We start from the raw sequence: 25,536 nt of genomic DNA on the forward strand, positions 1-25,536 counted from the left end.
CTCAGGGATCGAACACAGGTCCCCCACATTGCAAACAGATTCTTTACTGATTGGGCCACTAGGGAAGCCCTGCTGCTGCTGCTAAGTCACTTCAGTCGTGTCCAATTCTGTGCGACCCCACAGACGGCAGCCCACCAGGCTCCCCCGTCCCTGGGATTCTCCAGGCAAGAACACTGGAGTGGGTTGCCATTTCCTTCTCCAATGCGTGAAAGTGAAGTCACTCAGTCGTGTCCGACCCTCAGCGAACCCATGGACTGCAGCTTTCCAGGCTCCTCCATCCATGGGATTTTCCAGGCAAGAGTACTGAAATGGGGTGCCCTAGAACAGGTATAATCAAGCAGATTAAAGGAAGTAAAATATTGCATTCTGGAAACTGGTGTTTTATTCCAGACGTTTTGTAAAAAGTAACAGAATAACCAAAGGCGCATTTCTGAGAAAGTTCTGCAAGGCCTTACCACCTCCAGGAAGAGTCAGGGCAGAATGACGTAAAAGGGAGGAAAAGAGTTGGGTCTTATGTTCCCAAAGGCCACTAATCTTTGCTTCTCTGACTTGTTCAGAGGATTGGGTAACACAACTGCCAGTCCAATGCTTGACAAACCACTCAACTTGCCTTAACTAGTGAAGTGGAGACTGACTGATAACTGAAAGTTGCTCAGTCGTGTCTGAGTCTTTTCGAACCCAGGGACTATACAGTCCACGGGATTCTCCAGGCCAGAATACTGGAGTGGATAGCCTTTCCCTTCTCCAGGGGATCTTCCCAACCCAGGGATTGAACCCAGGTCCCCCACACTGCAGGCAGATTCTTTACCAGCTGAGCCACCAGGGAAGCCCCTGGTTGATAACCCCTGCAATTACCACCACAGAAGTCACATTCATGGCTCCAGGGAACACGTATGTGTGTCTTGAGTGGGGATGAAGCACCAAGCTCATTTACAAGTTTAATAAATTTAACTTTAATGAGACACCTCAGTCTGCATTAAAATTCATGAGACTCCCAAAACATGTTCTCTAGACCTTTCATTAGAGGGTAAAGCATTTATTTGACAATTTAACTTGACCACCTGGGCAGGAAAACCCATGTCCACAAACTATACTTATGAATCCCAGAGGCCTTTTTGAAATTGAGTCACATCAGGTTTAGTGGCCACATACACTATTCCATCCAGTCAGTGACCTCGACAGGAACTTATTTTTCTCCCTTAGGAATTCACTGGTTTACAGTTCTGTGCTATGCTATGTGCTAAGTTGCTTAGTCACATCTGACTGTTTGCAACCCCACGGGCTGTAGTCCGCCAGGCTCCTCTCTCCATGGGATTGCTCAGGGTGGGTATGCCATACGTTCCTCCAGGGGATCTTCCCCACCCAGGGATCCAACCCACATCTCATGAGTCTCCTGCACTGCAGGCGGATTCTTTATTGCTGAGCCACCTGGGAAGCCCTGGGTCCGTGAAAAGAAATAAGAGACTGGTTTTTGTGTGCCTTTAAAAAAACAGCCCCATTATTGAACCGAGTTACATGATCACAGGGGCAAGGTCACACTCACTCTCATTAAGCTGAGCGCAGCACTTTTATTTAGAACTAGATTGATCTGTAACCATTTCTCAGCTCTGTTCCTTATTAGCTGTGTGACCTTGGGCAAGTCACTTTATCTCTCTGAGCTGTGCAAGCTTTTCCTTTCAGTTAGTCAACATAAATATTTTCTCCCACATTGCAGGATTTTACGAGAGGAAGCATTAAAGTACATGAAAGTCTTACCTGGTGGTTCAGACGCTAAAGAATCTGCTTGCAATGCAGGAGACTGGGGTGCGACCCCTGGACAGGGAAGATTCCCCTGGAGAAGGAAATGGCAACCCATTCCAGTGTTCTTGCCTGGAGAATCCCCATAGACACAGGGAGCCTGGCAGGCTACAGTCCATGGAGTTGCAGAGTCGGAGACGGCTGAATGACTACCACACACACATTAAAAGTACACACACCTCCACCAAATCAGTAGTCTACATAAAGTATGCACACATTTTTACAGTTCTGTGAAACATTCTGGAGACTGAGGTCAGGAACACGCAGGCCCTAACGTCGTGTAACACTTGGCACCGTTATGGAAAAAATGGCCCAAGCCGTAGGCTGCACTCAGGGCAGTTAGCGGGCTCTTGAGTTATAAAAAGTGAGTGCTTTCTATGAATCCTGCTTGAATTCCGTTTCGGTTGGTGGAGGTCACACCTACCACCAAGCCACTGCAGGACAAGTTCGGAGGGGGTGCGCGGGATTGCTAAACCACTCCAAACCCTGGGCGCTGTATGCATCTCCAACTTTCCGACACTTGGGTTAAATAAGTGCAGATTCTGATTGGGCAGCGGCGGGGTGGGGACCCGGGCACCGCACTGCAAAGAGGCTGCCCGCTCGGATGTCCGTGCTGGGAGTCCCTCGGCCCAGCCGGACCTCTGAGCAGGGCTCCATCACTACCATCACCTCCTCCTCAGCACAAGACACTGGGGGTCAGGAGCGTTTGCAGTGGCCGTGGCGCGGTCCCTTGCACTGCGGAGAGCGTTTCAGCAGCAACCCCGCTTGCATGGCACTCCCGCCTTCCGGCTAGGTCACCCCCAAACGCTTGCAGACGTCGGCAGAGGCTCCCGCGCCCGCCCCCCACACCCCCAAATCGGCGGATGGAGGACCATGTCCTGCCTGTAAGATGCTACCAACCAGGTGCGTGCACCTCAGAGGGCAGAGCCCCGGCAGGGCCCCGGGGAGCTCGGGGCGCAGACAGGGCAACTGAGGCTGGGTGGCTGCGCGCAGCGCTCGCGGCCTCTGGGGTGGGGGGTGGGGGACCTCACCAAGAAACTCCACAGCCAGCGCGGTGGTCCCTGAGCGCGCCGGCCCCCCCAGCGCGGCGCGGCCGCCGGAAGTGCCCGGGAGCCGTCTACGCTGCAGCCCCGGGCGGGCGACCCGCCCGAGGTGACCGAGGGGTCTCCTCACACCGCTCCGTCGTGGCCCCCCGACCCCGGCGCTGAGGGCCTGCGTTTCCCGTCCCGCCAATCCCCAGACAGCTCTGGCGGGAGGCGGCCGCAGGCTACCCACCCAGAAGGAGGCCGTCCATGTCAAAAAGCAGGTGGGTGACGGGACGCGGAAGGGGTACGGGCGCCGCCATTTCTCTGCCGACTCGCGGGGTGGGCGGGGGGAGAGGGAGGGCGGGGAGGAGGCGCCGGCAGGCGCGCTCCCGGCCTGCCCCGCGCGTCCCGAGCCGTTCTGCGCACGCGCGGCCCCCGGGCAGCCTCCTCGCGCCCTTGCCCCCATCCTCCCGCCACGGGCTGCTCCCGCACGTACGCGCGCTCTGGCCTGGCGCGCGCGCATCCCGAGCCCTTCTGCGCACGCGCGGTCCCGAGCCTCCTCCTTCTCCTCCTCCTCCTGTCGCCCGCGCCCCCGAAGCTGCTCCCGCGCACGCGCGCTGCGGCCAGCCCCTTGCGCCGGCAGCCGCTCTGCGCACGCGCGCCTCTCGCCTCCTCGCGCGGTCCACTCGGAAAGCGCGTGCTCTGAGCCACACAGCTCCTCGGCGTGTGCCGGCGGCCGGCCTCCTCGCAAAGCTCCCGAGACGCGCCCTGGGCCTCCTGTCCGCGTCCACCCACCCGGGTCACTTCTCACCCGTGAAAACGGGCCGCCGCGTCGCTAGTCCAGGGGTCAGCGCGTACAGCTCGAATTTGGAACGCGCCTGAAGAGGGAGGAAGGGAGGCAGGGAGGGAGGGCACAGAGGTTCGACCGCGCTTGAAGTGCTTCTCTTTTCAGAGCCAGCAAGTTCATGGGCAGCAGGGTGGCCTTAGTCATGGGGTCCCCCCCGCGGGGACTTCGGCCCAGGCCCCGGAGCGCCTGTCCCCAAACTCTTGGCAAGTTTCCCTTTCAGTTTATAGCCGCCCCCACCCCGCCACCTCGGCTTTGGCAGGAAGCGTGAGCAATGGCGCGCGGGTCCCCCTCCTTGAGCGCCTGTATCGCCGAGCAACCCTGGCTGGTGCCTCTCCCGGAGCGATTCCGCAGCCGAAGTCTGATAGCAGAGAGCCGGCATCGGTTCGGTTCAGTTCAGTCGCTCAGTCGTGTCCCGACTCACTGCGACCCCCATGGACTGCAGGACAGCCAGGCTTCCCTGTCCATCACCAACTCCCGAGACTTACTCCAAAAGTGTGTTGTCAAAGTTGTTAGTTTCTCAGTCGTGCCCGACTCTTGGCGACCCCATGGACTGCAGCCCACCAGGCTCCTTGGTCCATGGGATTTTCCAGGCAAGGGTACTGGAGTGGGTTACCATTTCCTTCTCCAGGGGATCGTCCCAAGCCAGGGATTGAACCCCAGTCTCTTGCACCGCAGGCAGATTATTTACCGACTGAGCTCCGAGGGAAGCCCTTACTCAAACATGTCCATGGAGTGGGTGATGCCATCCAACCACCTTATCCTCTGTTGTCCCCTTCTCCCACCTTCAATCTTTCCTAGCATCATGGTCTTTTCCAGTGAGTCAGTTTTTCGAATCAGGTGGCCAAAAGATTGTAGCTTCAGCTTCAGCATCTGCCCTTAAGATGAATATTCAGGACTTATTTCCTTTAGGATGGACTGGTTGGAGCTCCTTGCTGTCCAAGGGACTCTGAGGCTTCCCTGGTAGCTCAGTTGGTAAAGAGCCAGAATAAGACATCTTAAATGCCTTGCCCGTTTTTGCCTTGTATATCTCATCTGCTTTGATTACTGAGTTTTATTCCCCTCCCCGCCCCAAACTGTCTGAAGGCAAGCTGAAAAGCAGCATTTCTTTTTTTTTTTTCCTTCCCACTCTCAGAAATACCTTCCCCCAACCCATTTCTATTATTGTTAGCTGGTGTTGTAAATGCATGTTGGCAAATGGGCTTCCAGGGTGGCTCAGATGGTAAAGAATCCGCCTGCAATGGGGGAGACCTGGGTTCGATCCCTAGGTTGGGAAGATTCCCCTGGAGAAGGGAATGGCTACCCACTCCAGTATTCAGGTCTGGAGAAGTTCACAGACAGAGGAGCCTGGCAGGCTACAGTGCATGGAGTTGCAAGGAGTCAGGAGAGGACTGACTGCATTTTCAAATGCATGTTTAAACATAAAGATAGGATCTTTCAAGAGGCAGAAATAAGAAAGCTGCAGAGACTTTAAAATGTGAGCGTTGTATTTCTGGTGAAGTGTGTCAACTGGGCACTCAGACAGCTTAGTTTAGCACATATCAGCATTAAACCTCTGTGCCTGCCTTTCTGTGTGCATGAAACAAAAGCGTTACATGATGCAAGCCAGGGCAAGCTGTTCAGTTTAGTCACTGTCGTGTCCGACTCTTTGTGACCCCATGGACTGGGCAGGCAGTTGGAAGTGGCAAATAGAATATGCTCAGTTAACTTATGTCTTTTTGTCAAGCTGTGGCTGTGACAAAACGTTCCCTGGTTTCATCCAATCATGATTTCCTGTTGAGGACGCTGGACCTCAGGGCAGTTCATCAGCCAGTTAGTGAGCAGACTCTGCCCCAAATGCGCTGCTGCTGCTAAGTCGCTTCAGTCGTGTCCGACTCTGTACGACTCCATAGACAGCAGCCCACTAGGGTCCTCTGTCCACAGGATTCTCTAAGCAAGAATACTGGAGTGGGTTTCCGTTTCCTCCTCCTCCAAATGTGCTAGGCTGCTGTATGGAAGGACCACAGAGTGGGTAGATGCAACCACATGAAGTCAGTGCCTCCCAGTTCTGAAGGCCAAAAGTCCGGGATCAGAGGCTGGACAGGGTTAATGCCTTCTGAGAAAAGAGATGGTGCCAGGCCTCTCTCCTTGGCTCCTACACAGCCGTCTTATCTCTTTATCTAATCATCTTATCTTCTGTCCGTGCATCTGTTTCCATGTCCACATTCCCCTTTTTATAAGGACACCAGTCATCCAGGATTGCCACCCAGACTCATGACCACGTTCTCATTTAATTACCTATGTCAAGACCTTTTTTTTTTTAAGACATTCTCTTCGGGTAAGGTCACACTGAGGTACTGGTGGTCAGGACTCCTACACTATTATTTTTTTTATATGTATTATATTTATTTATTTGGCTCTTCTGGGTCTCCGTTGCAGCCTGTGGGATCTTCAGTCTTCGTTGTGGCATCTTGTTTTTTTTAGTTGCAGCATGTGAGTTTCCAGCGGACAGAATCTAGTTTCCTGTGTGCACGCATGCTCAGTCCCTTCAGTCGTGTCTGACTCTGTGATCCCGCGCACTGTAGCCCGCCAGGCTCGACCTCTGTCCGTGGGATTCTCCAGGCAAGAACACTGGAGCGGGTTGCCGTTTCCTTCTTTCAGGGGATCCTCCCCGCCTATCAAACCCAGGTGCCATGCATTGAGGCAGGGGGTCTTAGCCACTGGACCACCAGAGAAGTCCCTCCTATGCAGGGTTTTTTTGTTTTGTTTTTTTGTTTTTTGAGGGGCACACAATTCAACGTGGAACACAGTTATTCCATAGATATTGGGGGCCTCCTGTCTGCCCAGGCTCACCTGTTGGACCCTTTAGAATTCTTGCTCAGCTTCTTTCCATTTTTAGAAATGTAAATGGACACACAAAGAAGAAAGTTCCTCTTCTTCTCTGGTTGTAACAACTTTGTTGATTCCTTAGACAAAAGGAGTGTTTTCAAAAGGGAAAGGAAAAAAAAAAAGGCTCCAATGCCAGGGTTAAGAATTGGAAACAGCAAGGGTAAGGCGGGAGCTAGAGGAAAGCTCTGTGTTAGGGAAAGGGGGCTCCTTAGAAGGTGCTTACAGAGTTGCCTGGGTTTGGACGCTTTGTGACGATTCGCTGCAAAAATAAGCGGACACAGATGCAGGTGATGAAGGCGTGAGATACTGAAAGGTTGTTGTTGAATCACGCGAATACACCGGGATTCTTGGCCCCCGGAGGAGAAGAATTCAATCTGGGGCCAAAGACGAGGCTTGATCGCTCAGAGCTTTTGTGTAATAAAGTTTTATTAAAGTATAAAGGAGATAGAGAAAGCTTCTGACATAGGCATCAGAAGGGGGCAGAAAGAGTACCCCCCTGCTAGTCTTCAGCTGGATGTTATATAGTCACTAGCAGTCTGTTAATGAAAGAAAGGAATGTTTTAAAATTCAGAATGGCACCAGGCCCCTCACCCATAAGATGCATTTTGGGATAATCTTGGCACCAAATGGTTTATCCTGGGCCATAAAATGATTAACTTGAATCTTGAAGAAGGGCAGACCACCATACAAATAGTTTCATTTACATAGATTAGGGGAACAATATCTGAGTATAACATACTGGTTTGTAGAGTAGGTTCTGGGCCAAGAGGCGGAACTGACTTGGAGACAGAGTTTGGGGTAAAGGCATAGCACATTAGCATAGCTTAAGACAAACATTTCCATAAGAAAAAGGCATTGGTTATCTCTAGGCTCAAGAATAGCTAACTTCAGGTGAAACCAGGTGTCATTATGGCAACACAGTGTTTTAAGAGAAACCTCCCTTTAAATGTGTATAGAGAAGGAAAAAATATTGCTAGTTTGTTTCCTCCTGCTGCTTAAGAGAGATAAAAATGTCTGACACTTGCAGGCTATTTCCTCCATTTGGAGACCCCTGGCCTTCCTGCCTGTTACCCTCTCAATACCCTGGCACAGAGATACTTGGAGGTTCCCCTTGCCCCGTTTCAGCCACTGCAGCCCTGGGCACATCTCGGCACACAATCCAGTTTGTTCACTTACAGGAAACGGATGCGCTGGCAGAGGAGAGTTTCCCTTTCACGGAGGCTAAGCGGGCAAAATCTCAGGGTAGTGCAGTTGTAGATGAGTTACATTAGGAAACTTCTCCCACAAGGCTTGAAAACATGGCTCAGGTCATTTTTTTTTTAAAGTCTTCTTTTCCACACCCTTCAGAAACGTCTCTTGCCCACAATGGAAGACACCTCAAAATATCAACAACCATGAGAAAACTGAGTCATGTGTCTTTGTCACAAGCTCGACTAGAAACAAAACAGGAAAATGTGTTCTATTCAAGTGGTTACTACGCATGTCATTAGGTATTGTTTGTTCTTGTTGTTTAGTCACTGATCTGTGTCCGACTCTTTGCGACTGCGAGGACCGCCAGGCTCCTCTGTCCTTGGAATTCTCCAGGCAAGAATTCTAGAGTGGGTCGCCATTTTCCTCCTGCAGGGCAATCTTTCCCACCCAGGGATCAAACCCGCATCTCCTGCATTGGCAGGTGGATTCTTTACCACTGCGCCACCTGGAATCGCCCCAGAATATATATACATATATGTATGTGAGTGAAGTCGTTCAGTCGTGTCCAACTCTGTGTGACCCCATGGACTGTAGCCCACCAGGCTCCTCCGTCCATGGAATTTTCCAAGCAAGAAGACTGGAGTGGGTTGCCATTTCCTTCTCCAGGAGATCTTCCCATCCCAGGGACTGAACCCGGGTTTCCCTCACTGTAGGCAGACGCTTTACCGTCTGAGCCACCAGGGAAGTCCACTCTATATACAGTATCACCTTGTTTCTTTTTTTAAAAAAATTATTTGTTTACTGGCTGTGCCGGGGCTTCATCGCTTCAGGAGAGCTACTTTCTCGTGGCAATGCACGGGCTGTGCTTGCGATGGCTTCTCTTGTCGCACAGCGAGGGCTCTAGGCATGGCGGCTTCAGTCGTTGCACCACAAGGGCTCAGAGTTGTGGCCCACGAGCTTAGTTGCCGCGCCACATGTGGGATCTTCCCAGACCGGAGATCAAACGGGTGTCCCTTGCGTTGCAAGGCAGGCTCTTCACCCGTGGACCATCAGGGAAGCCCACAGCCCCAGCTTACATCAGCTTCCTTATTTTGCTGCCTTGGTTCTTCTGGCTGTATGTTTCCTTTGAGTGTATTTGGAGAGCCGCGTAGAAGCCAGGTTTTCTTTGGAAGCAGTTCCAGCCCTGCAGATGACCCTCAGCGGCTTCCAGTTTCCTTCCGTAGCTCTGTCTGCCCTGCTCCTAGCAAGTGTGAGGCTGATGGGTGAGGCCCGACCTGCAGGTTACACGTACAGAGCACCACATTGCCTCCATCACAGCGGCTGAGCCGAGTTCAAAAGGGCTTTGCTGACTCAAGACACAGGAAACATCTGGGGCTGCTACTGGCAGGAGCAGACGGACTTTGTGGTGAGTTTGGGAGATGCCAGCATGTCCCCTCCAGGTGCAACGGTTCCATGCTTGACAGTCCTTTAGCTGGAGAACTCACAGGGGAGCAGCTTGAAAGTTTAAGGTATAGGAGATGGAAGACAGGCATCAGAGTACTGATATCTTTTTTTTTTTTTTTGAGAATAAAATGTATTTATTTTAACTGGAGGGTAATTGATGTGGTTTTTGCCATGCATCGACATAAATCAGCCACGGGTGTACATGTGTCCCCCATCCCGAACCCCATTTTTTTATGTGGGCCATTTTTTTTAAGTCTTTATTGAATTTCTTACAATATCACTTCTGTTGTTTATGTTGTGGTTTTTTGGCCCCAAGGCTTGTGAGATCTTAGCTTCCTGACCAGGGATCAGACCCGCCCCCGCCCCCCTCCGCCCCCTGCTTTGGAAGGCAAAGTCTCAACCAGGGGACGGCCAGGGAAGTCCCAAAGTACCAATGTCTTGAGTGGAACTTTGATGTCTTTATGTATATAATAGCATATCTGTTATATACATAAAATACGTATTTTATATGTGCTCCGTGCTCAGTCGCTCAGTCGTGTCTAACCTTTTGTGACCCTTTGGACTGTAGCCTGCCAGGCTCCGCTATCCATGGGACTTTTCAGGCGAGAATACTAGAGCTATTTTCCCCTTCCTGGGAATCTTCCCTACCCAGGTATCCAACCAGCAGGTCCTGCGTTTCCTGCATAGCAGTCTCTGAGCCATCAGGGAAAGTCCTTATGTATGGATGGATAGAAATATACATAAAATATATCCATGTGTACATAAGCTATGTACATACATGCATGTAAAGTGTGGATCTACATAAACATACATTATTTGGGAAAAACCCTGATGCTGGGAAAGATTGAGGGCAGGAGGAGAAGGGGACGACAGAGGATGAGATGGTGGGATGGCATCACTGACTCGATGCACGTGAATTTGAGCAAACTCCGGGAGTTGGTAATGGACAGGGAGGCCTGGCGTGCTGCAGTCCATGGGGTCGCAAAGAGTCGGACACAACTGAGCGACTGAACTGAACTGAACCACCCTCGTGACCTCGTCTAAGTCTAATTACTTCCCTGGGAGTTATAAGAAATACCTGTTTGGTCTTCATTCCATTTCAGGCAGCTCCTGGAGCCCTCGCAATTTCTTAAGTGAAGAAAGAGATAAAGGTGTCTTTTGTTGTGTTAATAAGGTGACTCTTGCAAAGCAGCTAATTGTGGGGACTGGTTGCCAGGGGAACCAATTTGCTTTCTTTTTTTTTTTTTAATTTTATTTAATTAATTAGTTTTGGCTGTGCTGGGTCTTTGTTGCTGTGTGAGCTTTTCTCTAGTTGAGACAAGGAGGAGCTACTCTCTAATTGTGGGGCCCAGGCTTCTCAATGCAGTGGCTTCTTTTGCTGCAGAGCACAGGCCCTAGGGTACCTGGGTTTCAGTAATTGCAGCTCCGGGTCACTGGAACACAGGCTCAGGAGTTGTGGCACACGGGCTCAGTTGCTTCTCAGCATGTGGGATCTTTCCAAACCAGAGATCTAATCCGTGTGGCCTGCATTGTCAGGCAGATTCTTTACCACCGAGCCACCAGGGAAGCGCCAGATAGATTTTCTCATGAGAGCCTCAGAAGGTTCAGAATCACCCACAGCATCCAAGGAAGGGTGAGGGGCTGGAGGTTGAACCAACCACCCATGGCCAATGGTGTAATCAGTACGCCCACATAGTAAAGCCTCCATAAAAACACGCAGTGAACCCATGGAGGTGATGGGACAATGGTTCCCTGGCGAGGGTGTGGGAGCTCCGTGTCCTTTCCACGTACCTCCATATCCTTTCCCGGTGCGTCTCTGGCTGTTCCACAGTTGTATCCATTTATAATAAACCAGTGAACCCGAAAGTAACTTGTTTTCCTGAGTTCTGTGAGCCACTGTAGGAAATGAAACTCAAGGAGGTGGTTGGAGGAACTTGGGGCCTCAAGCTGGTCAGTCGGAAGGACAGGTGACTATGTGGACTTTTGATTGATGTCTGAAAGAGGTGGGGTTGGGTGGGGGGCAGTTTGGTGGGACGGAGCCCTTACACTGTGGGATCCAATGCTGTCTCGCAGTAGACAGATCAGAATTGAGTTGAGATGTGGATACAACAGACACCCCAGAGGTGTTGGGGAACTGCTTCTCCAAGGTGTCTTTTTTTGTGTTGATAAGGTGACTTTTGCAAAGCAGCTAATTGTGGGGACTGGTTTTCCCCTTGAAAACCCTGCAGTCAGAGCTGATATCAGAACTAAACTCCTATGGATAAACAGCAAGGCCCAAATGTATAGCCCAATGACCTATATTCGATATCCTGTGATAAACCGTCATGGAAGAGAATATGAAAAAAGAATGTATTCATACATGTGTATAAGTGAGTCAGTTTGCTGTACAGCAGAAATTAACACAGGATTTTAATTCAACAGTGCTAACCCTAACCCACCCCAGTATTCTTGCCTGGAAAATTCCATGGGCAGAGGAGCCTGGCGGGCTACAGTCCATGGGTGTCTGAGCAACTGAACAGACATACATACTTCAATTAAACTGTCACAGCATTTCTTAATCCACTATACCCCAATACAAAATAAAAAGTAAAAAAAAAAAAAGGGGGGGGGGCTCTAAATGAGCTTTAAAAAATATAGAAAATTACAAGTAAATGCTCAAAGATCCCACCTCCATATCCTAGCTCACTGGGGGTTACGGCTTCCAGCTAGGAGTTTTAGGGGGACTCAAACGTTCTGTCCATCAGAGAATATCGTCTTCTGTTCTTTAAAAAAATCGGTAACCCAGGTTGTCTGCTTACTTCTGTCCTATGTAGAGTGACTGCAGGTTGGTTACCCGGTTTCACACTGACAGCCCTGCAGGCAGGGAGCGTTTCCCCCGCAGGTTTTTACGGGGACCCACCACCAGCCTATCTTGAGCTACCACCCAATCGTGCAGAGTTAGGAGACCATCCAGCCCAGGAGAGTGAACAAGGCAGGGAAAACGTGACAGGCGTGAGCCCGCTCCTGCAGGCCTTTCAAGCAGGGAGTGTGTCATTAGGGGCAGGTGCCTGAAGCTAAGGTCGCTGACCCTGATGACTGGAAATGCAGGTTTTGCTGCAGACCTCTGGCCTCAGGGGCTGTGTGGGCTGATATGACACCAGGGGTGGCCCTTGGGGCAGGTGGCCCCAAGGCCTGGAGCACGCAGATAAGGGAAGCAGAGAAAGAAGTGGTGAGTTGAGGTTTGGGAACCCTGCAGAGACCACTTGCCTGTGTACCCCGAGTTCAGGGTTCCCCACCACCACCACCACCACCTCAGCACTGTACATATTTGGGGCAGGAAGGTCTTTACGCACTGAATTGTGTGCCCCCAAATTCAATGTGGATGTCCTGGCTGAACGTCCGGGACCTCTAAATGTGGCTGTGTTGGGAGATCTTTAAAGAGGGGGCGATGAAGATAAAAGGAAGTCACTAGGGTGGGCCCTGATCCTGCAGGACCGGGGTCCTTATAAAAAGAGGAGGTCAGCACACAGACACACACGGGGGTGGGGGGACGGCCACGTCAGGGCACAGGGAGCAGACGGCCGTCGACACGCCCAGGAGAGAGGCCTCGGGAGGAACCCAGCCTGCCCGCACCTGGATTGGTAACTTCCAGCCTCCAGGACGGGGCGAGAACACACTCAAGTGTGTTACTTAGAAGCCGTCCAGCCTATGGTACTTTGTTATGGCCGCCCTGGCAAAATAATAGGATAATTTTTAGTAGCAGGAGGATTGTTTCTGGGCGCTGTAGGGTATGTAGCAGCCTTCCTTGTCTCTACCTGCTAAATGCCAGTAGCAAACACCTCCTGTATGTCTGGTTATCAGTCCATCCATCTATCAATCCTATAGATCCAGCCACTATCTGTCCACCCATCCATCCATCTGTCCATCCACGCTTCTGTTTGTCCACCCATCTATCCATCCATCCATCCTTCTATCTATCCACCTATCCTTCTATATATGTATCCATCCCTCTATGTACCCATCCATGTATCGATCCATCCATCTCCTATCTATGTATCCATCTATGCATTTATCTGTCCATCTATCCATCCTATCTCTCTGTCCATCCTTCATCCATCTACTCATCAATCCATCTTCTGTTTATCCGTTTATCTGTCCATCCAACCATCTGTGCGTATATCAGTTGCTCAGTCGTGTCCGACTCCTTGGGACCCCATGGACAGTAGCCCACCAGGCTCCTCTGTGCAGGGGATCCTCCAGGCAAGAAGACTGGAGTGGGCTGCCATTTCTTCCTCCAGGGGATCTTCCCGACCCAGGGATTGAACTCGGGTCTCCTCCTGCCATCTAATCTGTCCATCCATCCTTCTATCTATCATCCACCTATATCCATACATCCATCTATCTGTCTATCCACCTATATTCTAACTATCCATCTATCCATTTATCTCTCTATCCACCTATCTGTATTTCTGTCTACGCATACACACATGCACACACATATAAGGAGTCCTATGTGCACGGGATCCCAGGAGCCTACTGAAACAAGAAGGCGGAGCTGCAGCTCAGAGGTTCTGCCCTGCATATGCAGTCAGCATCTTCATGTCCCTTGACTCCAAGAATCCTTGACCTGATTCAAAGAGCTCTCAGTCTGGGACTCAAGAGGCATTAGAGAAAAAAAATAAGAATGTGCTCCCCGTAGACCTGAAACATTTCACTGATTCCTTTTTACAAGACCTCCTGACAACAACACGCTCATTTTGCAACTTAGACAACGTGTCCTTCCACGCTTGTAAAACCCAGTTAAGTGTCCTGCTAATTAACCCTTTCCTTCGAGATGCCAGATAAGCAAGCTGACGGGAACTGGGCGAGGTCGCACAGCTCCTGGAGAGCTAGGGTCTGTCTGTCTGGTTGCCGGCTTGCTGGAGCCGTCTGTCTCGCCATCCGTCACCTCCCTCTGCCCCATCCTTGTCTTCGCGTGTCTGTGAGGCATGGGTTCCACTCAGCTGAGATTGGTGGCAGGGCAGACCGGAGCCCGGTGGTCCCTGCGGCTCCTGGCAGGTGGGCGCCTGTAGAGTCTGCTCTGCTCCAGCCATGGGGGGCTCACGAACCTTGCCCCCTGCTTCCTCCAGCCCAAGGAGAAGGGCTTCCACATCACGTTCAGCGTCAGGATGGGCCCAAGCAGGGATTCTCCTGTGACAAGGCGGGGAAACTAAGAGCTCTGGTTTTAGGACTTTCCTGGTGGTCTGGTGGCTAAGAGTCCATGCTTGCAATGTAGGCGGGCCCGAGTTCCATCCCTGGTCAGGGAACTAGATCCCACAGGCAGCAGCTAAGAGTTCGCATGCCGTAGTGAGGATCCTGCATGCTGCAAGTAAGACTCAGAGCAGCCAAATAAATAAATAGAAATTTTTTAACAAAAAGGAATGCCTTTATCATCTACCTGAAGGCAAGATCTCCTTATTTACATATTCCATGTGATCTCTGAGCTCTACCCTAACACTTCAGAGCTGTGATTCTCCATTGTTTACATGGGCAGTTTGCTATGGCTATGTCTGAGCCCCGTACCTACACATCAGCAAGCTCAGGAGAAAGACCCCCTCTGCCACCACATCCTAGTGAGGCCTGGTAGATAGTAGGTGCTCAACTAAACATGCATGCATGCTCAGTCATGTCTGACTCCAGGTGACCCCATGGACTGTAGCCCCACCAGGCTCCTCTGTCCATGGGATTCTCCAGGCAAGAATACTGGAGTGGATTGCCATTTCCTCCTCCAAGGGATCTTCCCGACCCAGGGATTGAACCCACATCTCTTGCATCTCTGGCATTGGCAGGCGGATTCTTGACCACTGAGCCTTCTTGGAAGCCCCCACTCAACTAAATATGCTATGTTAGTAAATACAGTCCTTTACTACAAAGAAAGAAGAAGCAAGCTCTGGCTTCCGTACATAGCTGGCGTGGCAGTAGGGACTATGGTTCCGCTCCCCTCCACCCACCCATTTGTGTCCAGCCCAGGAAGCTCTGGGAGGGATGCCTGATGTGGATGGCTGCATGTTCTGCTTGTGGTATTTTCCTCCTGGGTGCAGTTGGTATTTTTGCAGTAAGGTCATTTGTCTTGACCGTCTTTGCTATCAGACTACCACCCAGATGACCTGCCTGCCAGAGAGGGCTCCGTTTACTCCTCGCAGTGGTAGACAGCAGAAGTGGTCCACAGACCAGCAGCATCAGCACCATCTGGGATCTTGCCAAAAATGCAGACCCCCCAGGCCCCACCAAACCCACCTGAACCAATATCTGCATTTCACCCAGGCTTCCCAGGGGGTCTTGGCCACTGATCCCCTCAAATCCCGTGGTGCGTGTGGTGAGCAGATGCATGAGAATCTTGGCTTGTGATGATTTTATGAAGAAAACAGGAAATCAGTTGAGTCCAGGGAGAGTGGTGTCTTGCTTCTTCTCAAGGAACCGACAGGCAGAACTATCTATTTTTATATTGTCTGTGTTTTTGAGGTTTCTTCTGCTGTGGATTGTCAAAACCACATCCCTCATAGATGACTGATGAGAAAATCAAATGCATTCATGATTCTGTCTATGTGTGTATCCATCTCTCCATCTCTCTATCCATCTATCTATCCCTCTATCATATCTCTCTATCTACCTATCTATCCATCTGTCTATCCCTCTATCACATCTATCATCCATCCATCCATCCATCTCTCTATCCATCCATCCATATGTCTATCCATCTACCTATCCATCCGCCCATCCATCTATCTATCCATCCATCCATCCATCCATCTATGTATGCATCCATCCAGCCATCTCTCTATCCATCCATCCATCCATCCATACGTCTATCTATCCTTCATCCATCTATTCTCCATCCATACGTCCATCTATCCATCCATCCATCTATCTATCCATCCATCCATCCATTCATTCATAAATCCATCTATCCATCCATCCATATGTGCATCCATCATCCATCCATCCATCCATATGTCCATCCATCCATCCAACCATCCATCATCCATCCATCCATTCATCCATCCATCCATATGTCCACCCATCTATCCATCCATCCATCCATATGTCCATCCATCTATCCATCCATCATCCATCCGTCCATCCATCCATCCATCTATCCATCCATCCATCCGTATGTCCATCCATCTATCCATCCATCATCCATCCATCCATCCATCTGTATGTCCATCCATCTATCCATCCATCCATCCATACATACATCATCCATCCATCCATCCATCCATATGTCCATCCATCTATCTATCCATCAATCCCATCTATCCATCCTGTCCATGTCTTTCTCCACATCCATTGATCTATCTATCCATCCATCCATCTATGTCTGTCTGCGTATCTATCCATCTGTCAATTCTATCATATCTATCTGTCTGTTTGTCATCCATGAATCCATCCACCTGTGTCTGTCTATCTAACTCTGTATCCATCCGTCCCTCTATCCTTGTATCTATCTGTCCAATCTATCCATCTGTCTATTGCTCTGTCTTATCTATCTATCCATCCATCCATCCATGTCTGTCTGTCCATCCATCCATCTATGTCTGTCTATCTGTCCATCCATCCATCCCTCCCTCCCTCCCTCCCTCTATCTATCCTGGAGACCACCAGCAAAAAAAAAAAATATACTATTTGAAAAAAAGGAAAACGAAAGTCCCCAAAATAAACCAAATGAAGAAACATTTGGTTTTTTTCCATCTGCCATTTGAATGTTAACCCATAATAGCAGCAGCACAGTGTCCGACTAAGCAACTCTTAGCCCAGCCTTGCCCAGAGAAGCAGGTTTTGTCCTATTTAGCCTAACCAAGCAAACCACAGTGAAGCAGACAGCAGAAAGACAGCAGCGGAAAGCAGGCTGCTGGTCGCCTCCTCTCCTTCCCTAAGATAACACAAGCCTGGAAAAAGTAGGGCAGCTTGTATGGTCCATCCGAAATCCACAAACCCCTTGTCCACTCACAATGATTCAGGTCCAGGATACACTTCTCTCATTTTTTTTTTTTCTTTAAACCTAGCATTTCCCAAACACATCACACACTCCCTTTAACCAGAAAGTAACCTCTGTTAACTTCCCATTGAGTTGCATCTCTGTTGCCTCCCCAGCCCTGCACCAAGAATATGCTTTTAGAAGTGCCAGACTACTGGTGTGCTTGGGGTCCACTGAGACCTTCCAGCTCTCTTGACTAGATTGTCCTAAAGCAATCATTGAGAATGAACTTAGCATCCTGGCAAGTCACTGTGGTACCCAGAGCATTAAAGTAAGCATAAATTTGCATAGTAAATTGTACAGACAGAGAACCTGAAGTAGCTCAAAGGGTAAAGAGTTTAACAATCATGAAAATGGGATGTGTGTGTATATATAGACATGCACACACATTTATGTGATATATGTAAGGAATCGAGTTGTGTGTGTGACTTTAGGAAACTTGAGGCATTGTGTTTACATAAAATTTAAACTTACAGAGACACACATTCCTCTGTGTTATCAGTTCAGTTCAGTCGCTCAGTCGTGTCTGACTCTCTGCAGCCCCATGCACGCCAGGCTTCCCTGTCCATCACCAACTCCTAGAGTTTACTCAAACTCATGTCCATTGAGTCGGTGATGCCATCCAACCATCTCATCCTCTGTCGTCCACTTCTCCTCCTGCCCTCAATCTTTCCCAGCATCAGGGTCTTTTCCAGTGAGTCAGTTCTTCACATCAGGTGGCCAAAGTATTAGAGCTTTAGCTTCAGCATCAGTCCTTCCAATGAATAATTATGCATGGATGTGAGTATACGAAAAGCAAGCGGAAAGATCAGGCATATCACATACACATACTGAATTTGTATATGTGCAAACATCATATTATTGATAGATAGACTTGTGTGTTGCCGTAAGAAGTTTAGGTTGTGGGCTTCCCCATTGGCTCCGTGGTAAAGAATCCAAAGGCCAATGCAAGAGACATGGGTTCCAGCCCTGGTTCAGAAAGATCCCACGTGCCCCTGGGTAACTCAGCCCATGTGCCACTGAGCCTGTGTTCTAGACCCCGGGAGCCACAACTTCTGAAGCCCGTGAATGCTAGAGTCTAGGCTTTACAATAAGGGAAGCCACCTCAATGAGCAGCCCACACCCCGCAAATAGAGAGCAGACCCTGCTCAACACAACCAGAGAAAAGCCAGAGTAGCAATGAAGACCCAGCACAGCCAAAAAAAGAAAAGAAAAAGAAATGTAGATGAAAACTCCTTCTGTAAAATTTGGTGTATGTGTCATACAAAGGGTAAAGAGAATTGTTCAAGCTTCAGAGTTGTGTAGTAGGTTCAGTGGACGGGATGGATTAAACAGTTACACTACATGTATTTTGTTCCTTTGCAGACACATTTCAATCAAATATGTTTGTGGGCACCCAGCCAGTATATGAATGGATAAAGAAGAACGTTTAAAAAAGCATCTATTCCAGCCCTGTCTCCCCTGAAAGAACCTCCGTGGCGATCAATCCTGGTGACCCTCTCCCCTCTTGGAGTCACCGGAATGCCACAAAAAGGAAGGTAATTTACTGGGACTCTATTTGGGGTTTGATAATAAAGGCATAATACCTTCAAGTCCCCGAAAGCAGTATATCAAAGACAAGACTGTGATTAGCCCAGCTTGTGAAGAAACGGGTTGTGCTTGATAATTAAAAACCATAAATAACCAAAAACAGCAACCTTGAAATGACTCAGATTTTTTTGTCTCCCTCTGTTGTTCAGCTCTGGTTCATGTTATGTGTGGCCCCAGAGGACTGAGTCAGTGAATGGGGTCCACGTGTGTTCTGCTCTTTGCTGCCAGAGAACCTCCCTTTAGCCTCCATGGAGAGTCTCAACACGTAGCTCAGTTGGTAAAGAAACTGCCTGCAATGCAGAAGACCCGGGTTCAATCCGTGGATCAGGAAGATCCCCTGGAGAAGGAAATGGCAACCCACTCCAGTATTCTTGCCTGCAGAATCCCATGGATAGAGGAGCCTGGCAGGCTACAGTCCATGGGGCTGCAAAGAGTTAGACATGACTTAGAGATGTAACAGCGGTTGTCATATTCTAGCATTTCTGGGCTTCATGTTTATTTTCTTATTTTTTACTGTATTAGAGTCGATTTACAGGGTGGTGTCAATTTCTGCCCTACGGCACGGCAATTCAGTTACACATATGTATGAAAAAAAAAAAGTGAAAGTGTTAGTCATGTCCGACTCTTTGAAGCCCCGATGGACCCAGACTCCTCTGTCTGTGGCATTCTCCAGACAGGAATACTGGAGTGGGTTGCCATTTCCTTCTCCAGGGGATCTTCCCGACCCAGGGATCGAACCCGCATCTCCTGCATTGCAGGTGGATTCTATGCTGTCTGAGCCACCAAGGCGGCCGTCCATTGTTTTTTTTTTTTAATATTCTTCTCCGTTATGATTCATCCCAGGATATCAAATAGAGTTCCATGTGCAATACAGTGGGATCTTGTTGTGTACTCAACCTGTGTATAATTGTAAGCATTTCTGGGTTTCATTTTTTTTATTATATTTTTTTAACGAAGTAGAGCTGATTTCCAGTGTTGTGTTAACTTCTGCTGTACAACGAAGTGATGCAGTTATACGTATATGTTCTTTTTCGTATTCTTTTTCCACTATGCCTTATCACAGGATACTGAACAGCGTTCCCTGGTCTATACGGTAGCATCTTGCTGTTTATTCCTCCTGTATATAATAGTTAGCATTTCCGGGCTTTATTTTTATACCTTTTACTGAAGTTTACTTGATTTACAGTGTGGTGTTAATCTCTGCTGTACAGCAAAGTGACTCAGTTAGACATATATATATATATATATATATACTTTTCCATCCTCTCTTTTTTATTAATTTAATTTATTTTTTTATTGAAGGATAATTGCTTTACAGAATTTTGCTGTTTTCTGTCAAACCTCCACATGAATCAGCCATAGGTATACATATGTCCCCTCCCTTTTGAACCTCCCTCCCCATCTACCTCCAGAGAAGGCAATGGCACCCCAGTATTCTTGCCTGAAAAATCCCATGGACGGAGGAGCCTGGTAGGCTGCAGTCCATGGGGTCACAAAGAGTCGGACACAACTGAGCGACTTCACTTTCCCATCTCCCTCCTCACCCCCAGGTTGATACAGAGCCCCTGTTTGAGTTTCCTGAGACATTTAGCAACTTCCCGTTGGCTATCTGTTTTAAATATGGTAACGTAAGTTTCCATGTTACTCTCTCCATACATCTCACCCTCTCCTCCCTTCTCCCCGTGTCCACAAGTCTGTTGTCTATATCTGTTTCTCCATTCAATTCAGTTCAGTTGTTCAGTCGTGTCCGACTCTTTGCAACCCTATGGACCACAGCACGCCAGGCCTCCCTGTCCATCACCAACTCCCGGAGTTTACTCAAACTCATATCCATTGAGTCGGGGATGCCATCCAACCATCTCATCCTCTGTCGTCCCCTTCTCCTCCCACCCTCAGTCTTTCCCAGCATCAGGGTCTTGGTTTCTCTATTGCTGCCCTGTAATTCTCCTTTCTCTTTTATCACAGGGTATTGAAAAGAGTTCCCTGTGCTCTGTAGAGGTCCAACTGTAGAAGGAGCTTGTTGTTTATCCCTTCTATATGTATACTCGTTCAGGTTTCTGGACTTTACTTTTATACATGTCAATGAAGTATCCTTGACTTGCAGTGTTGTGTTAATCTCTGCTGTACAGCAAGGTGACTCAGTTAGACCAGTGTATTCTTCTCCCACTCTCTCGTATCACAGGGCCTTGTTGTTTATTCCTTCTCTATGTACTAGTGAACATTCCTGGGCTTTTGGAGGTGGCGGTGGCTTGCTGGAGAGTAGCTGAGCCCATCCTGAAATTCACAGCAGGACCCGTACCCCGGGAATGTGCCCACTTGGTCCCATGCATACAGAGAGAATAGACGCTGATTGCAGATGATCATAAGGCAGCCGCCCAGTGGATCCTGAGCTTCCAGGCCCCCGTGCGGCTCAAGAGAGGAGCCTCCCACAAGTGTCCGGTCGCCCTCGTCCCAGCTGCCTGATTTGCCCTGAGATGTCAGTCCCCCCACTCAACACCCTCAGGGCCAAGCCTCAGTTCAGTCTTGGAGAATGAGTCTCCACTTGCCAGTCTTGGACTGACTGCCCTCCACTGGGATTCTCCACCAGCTGTTTGTCCGTTGGACTCTTCTGCAGAGTCCCAAGCCAGAAGGCATGTCCAGTTTTAGCTTGAGGGTTCCCTTGGTGACCAGTGTAGTGAGACAGGTGTCGAACACTCTCCAAGGGTTTCCGTTCTGCAGGGGTCAGGGAGTGAGGGGGCGGCAGTTGGAGGGTGCCTGGCATGTGGGATCTTAGTTCCCCGACTGGGGATCGAACTCGCATCCCTTGCCTTTGGGACATGGAGCGGACTCCTGGACCACCAGGGCATTCCCTGCAAGGGTGAATAACACAAAGCCTCTGCTCTTCCTGACCTCAGAGTGCAGTGGCTTACATAGCTCAGGTGCAGTCTTTTAACTTGAGTCTCTAAAACTGGCCCAAGGGTCAGTTGCTCAGTCGTGTCTGACTCTCTGTGACCCCATGGACCATAGCCCACCAGGCTCCTCTGTCCATGGGAATTCTCCAGGCAAGAATCCTGGAGTGGGAAGAGTGGATCTTCCGGACCCCGGGATTATACCCAGGTCTCCTCCATTAGCAGGCAGATTCTTTATTGTCTGAGCTAGCAGGGAAGCCCCTCCCCCCAAAAAAACTGGCCCCAAAGGAGCCTCGATTTACGTTCCATGCACTGCACCCTGCTTCTCTATCTGGTGAGGAACCTTGCCTTGAATGCAGGACAAAAGCCAACCACTGCTCCGGGCTCGTCACATGATTAGCCTGGGGCCTGACTTCAAGTCTGCCTTCCCTTCAGTAAGATAAATCCTTGGGACGCGGAGGGAATGTTTATGATAGCAGGGTAGTAAGGGCTCAGAGGGTAAAGTGTCTGCCTGCAATGCGGGAGACCTGGGTTTGATCCCTGGGTCGGGAAAATCCCCTGGAGAAGGAAATGGCAACCTACTCCAGTATTCTTGCCTGGAGAATCCCATGGACGGGGGAGCCTGGCGGGCTACAGTACATGGGGTCGCAAAGAGTCAGACACGACTGAGCAACTTCACTCACAAGGGCTGGCTGAGGGGCAAAAAAAAAAAAAAAATTAAGTCCTGGAGGAATAGTTAATGCAGGCAGCCGAAACCTCCATGGGCTCTGTGTTCTGGCAGCAGGAACAGAAAACAAGAGCATAGCTATTGTAAACAGGGCTGCGATGAACACTGGGGTACGCGTGTCTCTTTCAGTTCTGCTCTCCTCACTGTGTATGCCCCGCAGTGGGACTGCTGGGTCGTACACCCATGGCTGATTCCTGTCGATGTAGGGCAGAAACCACCACAATGTTGTAAACTAATTAGCCTCCACTGAAAATAAAGAGATGGCAAGAGTGAATGTCGACATTCTAGGAATCAGCGAACTGAAATGGCCTGGAATGGGTGAATTTAACTCAGATGACCATTGTATCTACTACTGCGGGCAGGAATCCCTCAGAAGAAACGGAGTAGCCATCATGGTCAACAAAAGAGTCCGAAATGCAGTACTTGGATGCAATCTCAAAAACGACAGAATGATCTCTGTTCTTTTCCAAGGCAAACCATTCAATATCACAGTAATCCAAGTCTATGCCCCAACCAGTAATGGTGAAGAAGCTGAAGTTGAACGGTTCTATGAAGACCTACAAGACCTTTTAGAACTAACACTCAAAAAAGATGTCCTTTTCATTATAGGGGACTGGAATGCAAAAGTAGGAAGTTAAGAAACACCTGGAGTAACAGGCAAATTTGGCCTTGGAATACGGAATGAAGCAGGGCAAAGACTGATAGAGTTTTGCCAACAGAATGCATTGGTCATAACAAACACCCTCTTCCAACAACACAAGAGAAGACTCTACACATGGACATCACCAGATGGTCAACACCGAAATCAGATTGATTATATTCTTTGCAGCCAAAGATGGAGAAGCTCTATACCGTCAGTAAAAACAAGACCAGGAGCTGACCATGGTTCAGACCATGAACTCCTTATTGCCAAATTCAGACTTAAATTGAAGAAAGTAGGGAAAACCACTAGACCATTCAGGTATGACCTAAATCAAATCCCTTATGATTATACAGTGGAAGTGAGAAATAGATTTAAGGGCCTAGATCTGATAGATAGAGTGCCTTATGAACTATGGAATGAGGTTCGTGACAGTGTACAGGAGACAGGGATCAATACCATCCCCATGGAAAAGAAATGCAAAAAAGCAAAATGGCTGTCTGGGGAGGCCTTCCAAATAGCTGTGAAAAGAAGAGAAGCGAAAAGCAAAGGAGAAAAGGAAAGATATAAACATCTGAATGCAGAGTTCCAAAGAATAGCAAGAAGAGATAAGAAAGCCTTCTTCAGTGATCAATGCAAAGAAATAGAGGAAAACAATAGAATGGGAAAGACTAGAGATCTCTTCAAGAAAATTAGAGATACCAAGGGAACATTTCATGCAAAGATGGGCTTGATAAAGGACAGAAATGGTATGGACCTAACAGAAGCAGAAGATATTAAGAAGAGATGGCAAAAATACACAGAAGAACTGTACAAAAAAGATCTTCACGACCAAGATAATCACGATGGTGTGATCACTCACCTAGAGCCAGACATCCTGGAATGTGAAGTCCAGTGGGCCTTAGAAAGCATCACTATGAACAAAGCTAGTGGAGGTGATGGAATTCCAGTTGAGCTATTCCAAATCCTGAAATATGATGCTGTGAAAGTGCTGCACTCAATATGCCAGCAAATTTGGACAACTCAGCAGTGGTCACAGGACTGGAAAAGGACAGTTTGCATTCCAATCCCAAAGAAAGACAATGCCAAAGAATGCTCAAACTACCACACAATTGCACTCATCTCACACGCTAGTAAAGTAATGCTCAAAATTCTCCAAGCCAGGCTTCAGCAATATGTGAACCGTGAACTTCTTGATGTTCAAGCTGGTTTTAGAAAAGGCAGAGCAACCAGAGATCAAATTGCTAACATCTGCTGGATCATGGAAAAAGCAAGAGAGTTCCAGAAAAACATCTATTTCTGCTTTATTGACTATGCCAAAGCCTTTGACTGTGTGGATCACAATAAACTGTGGAAAATTCTGAAAGAGATGGGAATACCAGACCACCTGATCTGCCTCTTGAGAAATCTGTATGCAGGTCAGGAAGCAACAGTTAGAACTGGACATGGAACAACAGACTGGTTCCAAATAGGAAAAGGAATTCGTCAAGGCTGTATACCGTCACCCTGCTTATTTAACTTCTATGCAGAGTACATCATGAGAAACACTGGACTGGAAGAAACACAAACTGGAATCAAGATTGCCGGGAGAAATATCAATAATCTCAGATATGAAGATGACACCACCCTTATGGCAGAAAGTGAAGAGGAACTCAAAAGCCTCTTGATGAAAGTGAAAGAGGAGAGTGAAAAAGTTGGCTTAAAGCTCAACATTCAGAAAATGAAGATCATGGCATCCGGTCCCATCACTTCATGGGAAGTAGATGGGAAACAGTGGAACAGTGTCAGACTTTATTTTTCTGGGCTCCAAAATCACTGCAGATGGTGACTGCAGCCATGAAATTAAAAGACGCTTACTCCTTGGAAGGAAAGTTATGACCAACCTAGATAGCATATTCAAAAGCAGAGACATTACTTTGTTAACAAAGGTCCGTCTAGTCGAGGCTATGGTTTTTCCTGTGGTCATGTATGGATGTGAGAGTTGGACTGTGAAGAAGGCTGAGCACCGAAGAATTGATGCTTTTGAACTGTGGTATTGGAGAAGACTCTTGAGAGTCCCTTGGACTGCAAGGAGATCCAACCAGTCCATTCTGAAGGAGATCAGCCCTGGGATTTCTTTGGAAGGAATGATGCTAAAGCTGAAACTCCAGTACTTTGGCCACCTCATGCAAAGAGTTGACTCATTGGAAAAGACTCTGATGCTGGGAGGGACTGTGGGCAAGAGGAGAAGGGGACGCAGAGGATGAGATGGTTGGATGGCATCACTGACTCGATGGACATGAGTCTGAGTGAACTCCAGGAGTTGGTGATGGACAGGGAGGCCTGGCGTGCTGCGATTCATGGGGTCGCAAAGAGTCAGACACGATTGAGCGACTGATCTGATCTGATCTGATCTGAAAATAAATAAATAAAATTTTTTTTTAAAAGGCAAGACAACAGCTTTCTTTGGGATTAGAATCCTGCCTCTCCTGGAGTGTTTTTCCAGTAGTCATGTCTGAATGTGAGAGTTGGACTGTAAAGAAAGCTG

General features: G+C 48.7%; 2 protein-coding genes across 15 annotated transcripts in view; one reads left to right on the forward strand and one right to left on the reverse strand.

Moving 5' to 3' along the window:
- The window catches only part of PUDP (pseudouridine 5'-phosphatase), a 67,212-nt gene extending 63,852 nt beyond the window's left edge, over positions 1 to 3,360 (reverse strand). For 9 of the 10 annotated variants that reach the window (XM_086387696.1, XM_086387695.1, XM_086387698.1 and 6 more), the window contains exon 1: positions 3,073 to 3,167. In XM_086387696.1, coding sequence (XP_086243822.1) covers positions 3,073 to 3,142 — 70 coding nt within the window. In that variant the 5' untranslated portion in view covers positions 3,143 to 3,167. Of the gene's footprint in view, positions 1 to 2,828 lie in introns of all 10 variants that reach the window. The other variant, XM_086387694.1, reaches the window with a different exon arrangement.
- STS (steroid sulfatase) overlaps positions 2,359 to 25,536 on the forward strand; it is a 164,155-nt gene continuing 140,977 nt past the window's right edge. Inside the window, exons 1-2 of one of the 5 annotated variants that reach the window (XM_086387688.1) lie at positions 2,359 to 2,700; positions 18,530 to 18,702. In XM_086387688.1, coding sequence (XP_086243814.1) covers positions 18,686 to 18,702 — 17 coding nt within the window. In that variant the 5' untranslated portion in view covers positions 2,359 to 2,700; positions 18,530 to 18,685. Of the gene's footprint in view, positions 2,701 to 8,584; positions 9,131 to 18,529; positions 18,703 to 25,536 lie in introns of those variants that run through there. The other 4 variants (XM_086387691.1, XM_086387689.1, XM_086387693.1 and 1 more) reach the window with 4 other exon arrangements.

This window comes from Bos grunniens, chromosome X (assembly GCF_055505025.1).
Source record: "Bos grunniens cultivar Pamir isolate PY7600 chromosome X, Bosgru_T2T1.0, whole genome shotgun sequence".
Taxonomy (NCBI): Eukaryota; Metazoa; Chordata; class Mammalia; order Artiodactyla; family Bovidae; genus Bos; species Bos grunniens.